This window comes from Engraulis encrasicolus, chromosome 22 (assembly GCF_034702125.1).
Source record: "Engraulis encrasicolus isolate BLACKSEA-1 chromosome 22, IST_EnEncr_1.0, whole genome shotgun sequence".
In the NCBI taxonomy this organism is placed as follows: Eukaryota; Metazoa; Chordata; class Actinopteri; order Clupeiformes; family Engraulidae; genus Engraulis; species Engraulis encrasicolus.
The window spans coordinates 35,721,400-35,731,841 of NC_085878.1; the positions used below are offsets into that span (position 1 = coordinate 35,721,400).

The 10,442-nt window shown below is 44.0% G+C and overlaps 1 protein-coding gene across 1 annotated transcript in view; it reads right to left on the minus strand.

The window, feature by feature from the left end:
* Window positions 1–2,033: 2,033 nt before the first annotated feature.
* katnb1 (katanin p80 (WD repeat containing) subunit B 1) overlaps window positions 2,034–10,442 on the minus strand; it is a 17,151-nt gene continuing 8,742 nt past the window's right edge. Inside the window, exons 12-20 of the mRNA XM_063187933.1 lie at window positions 9,224–9,387; window positions 7,453–7,503; window positions 7,265–7,329; window positions 6,823–7,047; window positions 6,484–6,615; window positions 5,642–5,718; window positions 5,221–5,295; window positions 3,374–3,490; window positions 2,034–2,660 (exon numbers count right to left, since the gene is read on the minus strand). Of these exons, the coding sequence (XP_063044003.1) occupies window positions 2,525–2,660; window positions 3,374–3,490; window positions 5,221–5,295; window positions 5,642–5,718; window positions 6,484–6,615; window positions 6,823–7,047; window positions 7,265–7,329; window positions 7,453–7,503; window positions 9,224–9,387 (1,042 nt within the window). The 3' untranslated portion in view covers window positions 2,034–2,524. The remainder of the gene's footprint in view (window positions 2,661–3,373; window positions 3,491–5,220; window positions 5,296–5,641; window positions 5,719–6,483; window positions 6,616–6,822; window positions 7,048–7,264; window positions 7,330–7,452; window positions 7,504–9,223; window positions 9,388–10,442) is intronic.

Below are 10,442 nucleotides of genomic sequence, written 5' to 3' on the forward strand. Positions count from 1 at the left end.
AGTTGTTACCACTGTATGGAGCAGCTCCTCTATAGTAAACACCAGTACAAACACACACACACGCACGCACACACTCACACACCAGAGTAGACATACACACATACACAGGCCCACCGACAGGGGGGGGAAGGGGTCAGTTGTCCCAGGCCCAGAGGAAGGAGGTGCCCAGTATTGGGACCCTATTACACTGTATGAATTGAGGATGGGGCCTTTTCAGATGGCTTTGTCCCAGGCCCAGCAAAAGCTGTCAGTGCCCCTGCACACACACACACACACACCAGACTGTCATCGTGCTTCTTGCATATTTATAAGACACACAGCAGATCATTCGACAGCTTCTCTTTTAAAAATTAAACACGCACCACAAACACATACATTTGAGGCATTATGGTAAAAAGTGTGTGTTTATCCCTTCTGGTTTTCTGGCAAAACACAGACTTGCACACACAGATGCTACCACGTACAAGTGGTCAGGCCATCGTGTTGTGTGTGTGCGTGTGTAATGTGCCCTTGAGACCCTGTTCTTGTCTTTTCAGGCCTTAGCACGTGTCAAGCCAAAAAAAAAAAGAAAGAAAGAAAAAGAAAAAGGCAAGTGTGCGTATGTGTGTGATAAGCAACTTGTTCGTCTGGAGAACGCTTTGTACTTTTAGCTCTACACTCCTGAAGGACAGTTATTATGCTTCAGATCCTCTTCTCTCCCCCACAACAAGGCTTATCTCTTCTCTGATTGGATGGCAGAGATTCAGAGATGCAATGGAGGGTGCTGAGAAGTTTCCAGAGCCTTCACTTTTAACCAGTTTTGGTTGGATCTTGAAAGACACTCTAGGCGTGTGTGTGTGTGTGTGTGTGTGTGTGTGTGTGTGTGTGTGTGTGTGTGTGTGTGTGTGTGTGTGTGTGTGTGTGTGTGTGTGTGTGTGTGTGTGTGTGTGTGTTTGTTTGTGTGGATAGGTGAATGTGTGTATGTTTGAGGGGCTAACACAAATCAAAATCATACATCAACTCCAAAGCAAACCCATACATTAATTCCAAGCTGTGAACTGATATAGTCTACGGAATAGTCCCATGGTCATTTTCCCCCTCTGGCTTTCCCCACTTCCCCAAGAGAAATCAATACCAGTCAGTATTGCACATGACATTGTGTACATAACGACGTATTACATGATTGTATGTGTATTGTAAAGACAATAAATGCTATTTTTGATTTTTCCAGCATGGTGTCGTGTTGTGTCTCTGTGCCTGAAGATGACAGTGTGTGTTAAAAGTTTAAAGCCCTCTGTCCCTCATGTGCATGTTTACAAGTTAACTGACATCCTTCACAGCGTATTAACTCCTACAAACTCTCGTCTGTTCGAGTCCCTTGTCGCAGAGCCAGGGGTGTCATTCAGAGCGGTGAAGAGTGACTGAGTCACCAGGGCACAATGCACTGCCCCATGTACTGTACTGGGGGCCCACACACACTGATTTACTGTATGAAGATATACATGGGTTCTAAATTTTAGTTTTAACCTGACTGCGCACAAGTAGCTGCGCACAACTCAACCTCCGATTGTTGGAAACCGCTGTCGGTCAAAACATTAGCTCACGTGGTTGGCTGCCAGTGTCTTGCCCCTCATCACAACATCGTTTTTACAAACACGGTGAACCCATGTGGCTGGGGTGGGGGAGGGGGGGTCCATTGGAGTTGATAGTGCATAGGGCCCAAAATTTGCCGCTGCGCCCCTGCCCAGAGCGGTTGGTGAGTGAGGGAGCGGATGATGGAAATGCTTTTCAGCGGTTAGGATCGTGCTGCTACGGCTTGCCCAGAGATGCCTTGAGAACACACATGGGACGGCTATTGTGTGACTGTGGCTCTCCGGGGATGAGAGCGGTTTCCTTGTGGTCGGGATCACTAGTCTAGCGTGATGCTGAATGCTGCACTCAGCTTTAATGTCACAGCTTCTTCTAGACACGCACGCATGCCTGCCTCGCTGGGAAATCTCAACTGAGCCACATTTCTTACAAACAAACGCTGACATGCACATGAGCGTTGGAAATCATTTTTACAAAATACTTTATTTTTTTTCTTACAATAAAATTCTCCTCATTGGTTCAAGTACAAAAGAAAGAAAGAAAGAAAAAAAAAACAAGAAATCAGACACTAAAAAGAAAACATCCCCAGCCCCCTGTTTCGTTTATGTGCCGTGCTTTGATGTGGTCCTCCAAAAAGGCTACGCCCACTATGGGCTCGTACAAAAGAACTCAGCCAATGGCCACGTTCGTGAATGCATGCATTGTGATTGCGCAGAGTGCAGCGTGTGCCCTCACGAACCTGGCCAATGTTATAGGCTGTAAGTGATTGAGAGTGAAAACCCCAAGAAGAAAGGGAAGGTGAAAAAGGTATATACTTAAAAAGTCTTTTTTTTAGAAATACTGTGCATGTAGTGTACAGCATGTGTGTGTGTGTGTGTGTGTGTGTGTGTGTGTGTGTGTGTGTGTGTGTGTGTGTGTGTGTGTGTGTTCCAGTGTGTCGTGTGTGGTGATTGTCTCATTTGTCCAGGGGAACCATCAGTAGTTGAAGTTCTGTGAAAGTGCTCCCGTGCCGTCCCACTTGTTTGGCGTGATTTTTCACCACTTTGTGGACGTTTAAAAGCTGCTTGTAGCACATCTTGCACTTCTGAAGCCTATCGCAGGAAATAAAGGGGTAGGCCGAGAGAGAGAGAGAGACAGAGAGAGAGAGAGAGAGAGAGAGAGAGAGAGAGAGAGAGAGAGAGAGAGAGAGAGAGATCAGTTGCTTGAGACAATTGCGAAATAACATTAGACTCAAGTGATATCATACAGGAACCACTGCTTTATACCAACAGTTGTACTCAGAAAAGTAATTTCCCCTCTTTGCAGGTATGCATGTCTTTATAATGTTAGTGTTGAGTTTAGAATAATAATATGACATGTTCATAACATTTAAAAATAAGAATGGACTGCACACATTGGGACAATAATTGTACACTTTATGAGCTGCAGAAAAAGAAATACAACAGAAGAGCTCTTCTCAAAAACAGTATATCAATTTCCAATTGAATTTGATTCAAAATCAATTTTCCCAATGCTACCTTAAAATCAAATTAAGAAAAGATGGTGGCTTATATAGTGTTTTGGAAAAGAGCTCTTCACATCTAATGTGTATGCAGTTGTGCACCAACAGACTCGCACAAACACGCACACACAGACACACAAAGACACACACGCAACACGCAAAGACACACACACACAACACGCGAAGATACACACAATCACACACAACACACGCAGAGGCACACACAAAAACGGACGTGTGCATACACATGTGAACACAAACACATTCACACACACACACACAAAAACAGACAGACACACACACCTCTCCTCCCTTGTGATGTCCACCCCGACGGAGGGCGGTGCGGTGAGTGTGTCCGAGATGAGGGGCCAGAAGCGCTTCAGGATGAGCTTGAGGGACACACACCCCGTCTGCACATAGCTGCCACACACACAGATGGAGAAGCCGGTCAAACTCGTGCACACACACACACAAGCACACAAACACATACACGCAGCCACACACACACACACACACACACACACACACACACACACACACACACACACACACACACACACACACACACACCGAGCCAGCCAGCCAGCCACATGGTCAAACACGCACACACGCGTGCGCACATAACAGGGCTTGAAACTAACGGGCGCCAAATGCGGGGGAAAATCGCATCTGGCGTGTAACAAGTTGATCCTCACTAGCCATTTGGCTGGTAGCATATTATTGGGGAGTGATTGAAAAAAAAAAAAAACGGTGATGGATTTCTCTGAATGTGTTCGCTATCAAAAAGGAATCCAGTCTTGCGAACCTAGGGCACTGGCTTGTCAAACACTGCAGATGCCCCGCCTCCGTGGAGAAAGTCGGACACGCCAAGACGTGCGCCGCTTGCTCCGGTTTAAATATGTGGCGAAGTTTGCTCTCAACTGGCAAGCGACGCTATGTGCATATTTTGCGACCTGCCTTAAGACCTGCCTTTTATAATCCAGTAATGGTTTGCGTAGTTGTGCGCATAAGCTGTGGGAGTGTGGGTACTGACACAACCTTGGTTACAACGCACGTTATCGAACATTGCACAAACATTCTGTCAGCATCGCAATGTCTGTCTTGCTTTGACAACAGTGTAAGAAAACAGGACGACGACAGAAAGTCGGCAGGTAACGACATCATACCTGTCAAATTTGAGCTTCACAAATCTGGATAATTCCCCGAATTTACGCCAAAGGCAGGAAATATTCAACAGGTCAAATTCTGAAAATCAATGGGCCAGCAGTGTCGTGCGGTGCGTTGCTTTTCACGCTGACAGTTCACGTGCGAGGCAGTCCTGTCCAGAATCCACCCATAACGCACGTTTAAAAGGCGCATGTAGACTTTGCATATCGTTAAAAAATATGAAATATGTGTTCCCCCTTGTGGCTTTGTCGCCAAAATTGTCAGGAGTTGATGCAAAACGTAATGGTGCAGGTTGTCATGAGATAGGCTAAATAAGATATAAAGGCTAAATAATATTTTACTTTTATGATTAATATCCCAGAAGATGTGATGTTTCATGGCAGGCGAACGTGCATCAGACCTGTGTGGGATACATGTATTTGCACATTAATGAACAAACGAATGAAAATTCCTTCCACCTCAAAGAAACAAATGGCCTTCTTCACATAGTTCCAGACCTTGCACTTATGCGTGTGCCCTTGCACAACACAGCATGTTCATTGTGCTTGTCGTTTCTGATCAATATATAAAGCAAATAACACCAGACATCAGATCAGTTCTGTAATTTCCTGTCTGCTCATCCGAGTAAAATATTACTACATATTATATTATATTATATTATATTATATTATATTATATTATATAGGGTCTAACATCATATCAATCATATCAGGCTACATTGACTGTCATGATGGTTAAGAAAATAATGGCTAGTGAGGAAGCCGAATGGCTAGTGAGTCAGGGAAACCACTAGCCATAATGGCCGGTGACCAAAAAAGTTAGTGTCAAGCACTGGCACACACGCACGCGTGTGCACGCACGCACGCATCGGTCGGCTCATTAACCTCCTCATCAACAAGCGCAGTGCTCTGGCTTTCATAACAGTGTTTGCTTGAGGGTTTGTGTGTGTGTGTGTGTCTGTGTGTCTGTGTGAACTCACTCACCTCTCATACTTGCTTTGCAACAGCTCTTCTATCTGAGGCAGAATGGACGTGCACAAATCTAGTTTCCATAACGACCTGCCGTATCAGATACAAGATAGACAATCATGTAAGACTTAACAGATCCATAACACACATATACACACCCAAATATTGGTCATCAGATTAAAAAAAAATAAAATAAAATAAAACAAAAACACCCACACACAGTATGGCAAATGTATATCTGATAAGCTTTCCTCTATGTCTGTACGATCTTCTTGAGCTGTGATCATTGACATTAGCATATTTAAACTAAAAAAAAAAATAATAATAATTAAAAAAAAGAATCAGAAAAAAAAGAATTTTAATATCTGGCAGGATTTTCAGACTTTGAATCTGGCATGGAACCACTGGCAGTAAAGCAGGATTGACTTGCACTTACGGTTTAAGGTTGACAATGTTGAGTATGTCCACCACTATGGAGAGATCCTTCATCGACACGGCAAGATCCACAGCCGCCTGCAAGACACAAACAAGAGCTCAGTGAAGAATTAAACATTAACACATTATTCCTTAAAACTAGGTCAACTAAGCTAATAGGCAGTTGTATATGAAAATGTATATTCAGCCAATGAATATGGCTGAATATGCCATATGGAGGGTGCAATGTTCAAACATTTTCTAAAAAGACTGAACGAAAAAGATCCTTGGTGAGTTCAGTTGATTGAACAAGTAAAAAGAGTCACATACTGAATTGGCCCTTTGTCCTTTATCAGGATCTGTTGTCTGTAATAAACTGAAGCGCCTGGACCAAGAATGTTTTTCCTTCAGTCTTTTTTTAACCACACAGTATTGTTGGAAACTTGTCGTTTGAATGCAGGTTGCTGGCTAGCCTCGCGAGCCATCCTACGTACTTCCGCCAAAGGATTGGCTCCACTACTAGTCTGGCTCCTGTTTTCTGTGGAGCGATTGCAGCGGCAGGATCTTGCCGCCCAACGCTCCCCAGAAAACAGCCAATAAGCGAATAAGCGCCACATATGGGGGCAAAAGGGGAGGACGCTCGTGACGATGACGTAAACATCTGCGCCATTGGCTCTGGTCTGTGCTATGTTGTTGTTGAGTAACTGTCGGCGATTGGGTGAGAGCTGTCCAATCATTTCAAACCATAACTGAGTGCAAACTTCCTGCGATCGCGTCAGATCACACAAGCTCCAGACCATGAATACAAAATGAAATGGTAGTATTATGGGATGGTCAGGACCAGGCTAGTTGCTTGCTACTCACCTTGACGTCTCCGTTGGACCAGACTCCTCGTACAGTGTTTAGGTTCTTGCAGCGCCGGGTCAGCATCACACACATGGTGTCATGACCTTTCTTAATCTGACCCAGTGCCTCGTCATCAGACATTTTACCAGGCTGAAACACACGACAGAGGTAATTAAGAGAAAGAGAAACTAACACTTAGTCCATCTTTTGTTTTGTATGTACCAATCATTGATCTATTGACATCTCTCTATATATTCATCTGTTTATATGTACGTGGACCTTCATGATCCTTTGTAACAAAACCATAAAAAAAACGTAATTCTTCTTCAAAAAAAAATCTGTCTGTTGTGAACTAACCGGTAAAAAGTCTGCTACGTTGAGTCCGATGGGTTTATTGCGCGAGGACATGATGACATTTGGTGGCTGCTTCGTCTTGGCCGTGGTGACTGTGGGCCGGTTGCTAGGGGCGCTGGATGATGACGTCACCGCCGTGGTGGAGCGGGGGGCACTGGTCACTATGGTGGGCTCCACCCTCACCACTGGCGTCGAGGTGCAGAGAGGCACGCTCTTCACTGTGAACGGCTGCCAGGGACCAACAAAAACAAACCATCAATCAAACAACCAACCAACCAACCAATCAAAAATGTACAGTATATATATACTGTATATATAGCACATCAGACACAATAGCCATTCTATGTGCTTAACATACACACAAAAACAATATGCTAAAAACATGCATAACGACACAAGTGATTTTTGGAGAAAAAAAAAAACAACAACAACATACAGCACTCACCGTAGCTTTGTCTGATGAGGGGGTCACAATGTCTATCTGATTGGGCTTCACTGGAAAACTTTCAGCTAGACAGAACAACACCAATGCATATTAATATTAATGCAAAGGTTTATCATGTACTATGTATGTATTGGTAGACACTTTGTAGAAAGGCAGAGAGGCAGACAGACAGACAGACAGACACTTACCGTCATCTGGTGGGGCTGGGAAGGGCTCTGGATGTTTAGGAGGGGTCCGAGCTGAAATAGAGAACAAGAAATGAAACCAGTGCCAATAGCGGTGTCTGAATAGTTATGGAATAAAAGACTTTCAGACTTTAACTGTAAAACTGACTGAAAGCCCAATAGTGTAAGACCCCACATTTGGGCTTGCATGCCCACGGGGACGCCGGTTCGAGTCCGGCCGGGGTCATTTCCCGATCCCACCCCATCTCTCTGTCCCACTCGCTTCCTGTCACCATCTCACACTGTCCTGCCAAATAAAGGCATAAAAGCCCCTAAAAAAAATATATATAAAAAAAAAAGCCCAATAGTAATCCTCATATTGGCATAGTACATTTGGAGGGGTTTGTGTACATGTGCACGTAATGTATTTCCCATCCTAACTCTTCTCCACTTTTTATCTTCTTTGACCAAGGGTGCGTTCCAATATGCGACCTTGCTTCCTCCACTTGTGCTTGTGGCCTCTTACCAGGAAGTAATATGTCATGATGACATCACTGACAACAGCATTATATTTCAATATCTTGCAAAAGCTCAATTGTAAAGTCTTTTTCTCATTTGCAATTGGGATGGTGAATGAAAAACAGTCCCCCAAAAGTTGTTGTGGCTAGGCTGACAGCTGGGAAACTTTATTGTTTTCTCCACAGAGGAGGGGCCAGGAGGCGGGGCGAGGCCACAAGCACAAGTGGAGGAAGCAAGGTCGCATATTGGAATGCACCCTAAAACTTCAGCTTCAGCAGCTTCTACAACAACCACTTCCTCAACGGAGAGTGGATTTGGGTGAAAAACCTGTGCACAGTGTAGTGTGTGTGTGTGTGTGTGTGTGTATGTGTGTGTGTGCAGTGTTAAATGTGCATGACACAGTGTAGCCAATTAAGTGTGCCAAGTGCAGAGTGGTATGAGTGGTGTGGTGTGGTGTGGTGTGTGGTGTGGTGTGGTGTGGTGTGGTGTGGTGTGGTGTGGTGTGCGGGCTCATAGATGGCGTTGCATGGCTGGAAGATCTCCTTGTACAGTCCAGGTTGGTGATCTTTGTGTGTGGTATGGTCTGGTGCAGAGTGCTGATGATATGTGATGATGTGTGTGTGATGTGGTATGATACTGAGTGGCAATGTGATATGTGATGATGTGGTGTGTGGTGATGTGATGTGATGTGATGTGATGTGATGTGATGTGATGTGATGTGATGTGATGTGATGATGTGTGTGATGTGCAGTATGCTGCCCTACAATTTCAGAACGCAGTATAATTCAAAATGGCAAACTGAGAAAAAAGGCTTTAAAGTTTCCTTTCTGTCCACGCGACTGTGTTGGAGGTAAAGTGGTGATGACACTTCCATATAATACTTTTTTATGGTGAAAATTTATGCACACAAGAAAAAAGCAAAAAAAACAACATTCTCATTACTTTTTAGCTGAAAAATCATTATACTGCGCTCTGTTGTGGTATTACTGTCTACACCAAAACCACGGTGTCAATGGAGACGTGCAGTATAATTCGCATTATACTGCGTTCTTGGCTAGTACGACGTAACCTCCTAAAACCAAAAAGCGCAGTATAATTAGTTTTTTGCGTTTTTTTCCGAAACGGGACCAGTTGGGCCAAAAAAAATTAACACAAGAAAAAGAAGGTATTTTAAAGCCAATTTCCGGTCTAAACCCATTTTCGACCATTTTCAAGATACTGCGTTCTGATATTGTAGGGCAGTATAGTGCAGAGGTATGATGTGCTTGTTGCTCACAGATGGCGTTGCGTGGATGGAAGACCTCCTTGTAGTCGTCCGGGTTGGTGATCTCTGTGCTGCTCCCCTTCTCCTTCTCCTTCTCCTCGCGCTCGTCCTCGCTGCTCGGGCTCCGCCTCTCCCCCTCCGGACTCCGCCGGTCCGACTCCGAACTCTCCTTCATCCTGGAAGCAGAAAACATTCCGTCACTTTCATCCTCAACTAAAATGGGGCATTCCCATCTACAATGATAACTACAAAGATAAACCCATTAATAACTTCGTGAAAAAATGGTTTTAAGTCAAGTGTTTTTTTTCCCCCACATGATTTTCACTTCATAGTTTTCTAAACTGTAAAAGCAAAGTCAGACAATCAAGCATTCATGTTGCCATTAGAATGATATTAACATTAAAAGGGACACTGTGCAGGAAATGGTCAAAAAAGGTACTGCAACTACACTGCTCATTGAAACTGGGTTGCCTATTGCCAAATGAGATGTTTACATGATAGTTTACTAAGTAATAAACAAATATTTTCTAGTATTGTCCAAGTAGAGTCATTTTTGCAGCTAAAAAGTGGCGGACCATGGAGAAGATCCACTTTTCATGTAAGAAAAGTGCAATTTTTTCAGTCATAATGAATACTTAGAATTTTATGGTGGTGGTAAGTATTCATGAAAAAGGTAACATTAGTGAATGGGTAGCATGAATTCTGGAAATAAACAACTGAAAATCTCACACAGTGTCCCTTTAAACCCTGTGGTGCTCCTTGTTCCTGAGAGGCAGGCGTTACCGTTGCCCAGTGTGAACGGTGTTGATATAGCTTTAGCTAGCATTATAGGTATCCTTGGAGATGTGATCGGCTTTTATACAGCACTTGTCTCTTGCACGGCTCACTCAATATGCGCAATCAGTGCGCAAGGATCTAAGCTAAGGTGTCAAGGAACTGGCCATATGAACAGAGGCTAAGGGAGAAAACGAGCAAGTAAAAAGCCAATGTTTTCTTACCATTATCCTAACTTCCATCCTCCCTTGTGCTTTCGCCTCGTCATCATGACATCAAGACTGTTCTCTGTCACTGTTCTTTAGTGGTGGAACAATCTCCCACTGGCGGCAAGACTAGGCCCATCTCTTTCAACCTTTAGCAAGCAAGTTAAGACTCTTCTATTTCATGACTATCTATCTACCACACTAACGCTTGAGCTACCCCAGTGAAAGGCCAGACTCTGGCATGATGTGTA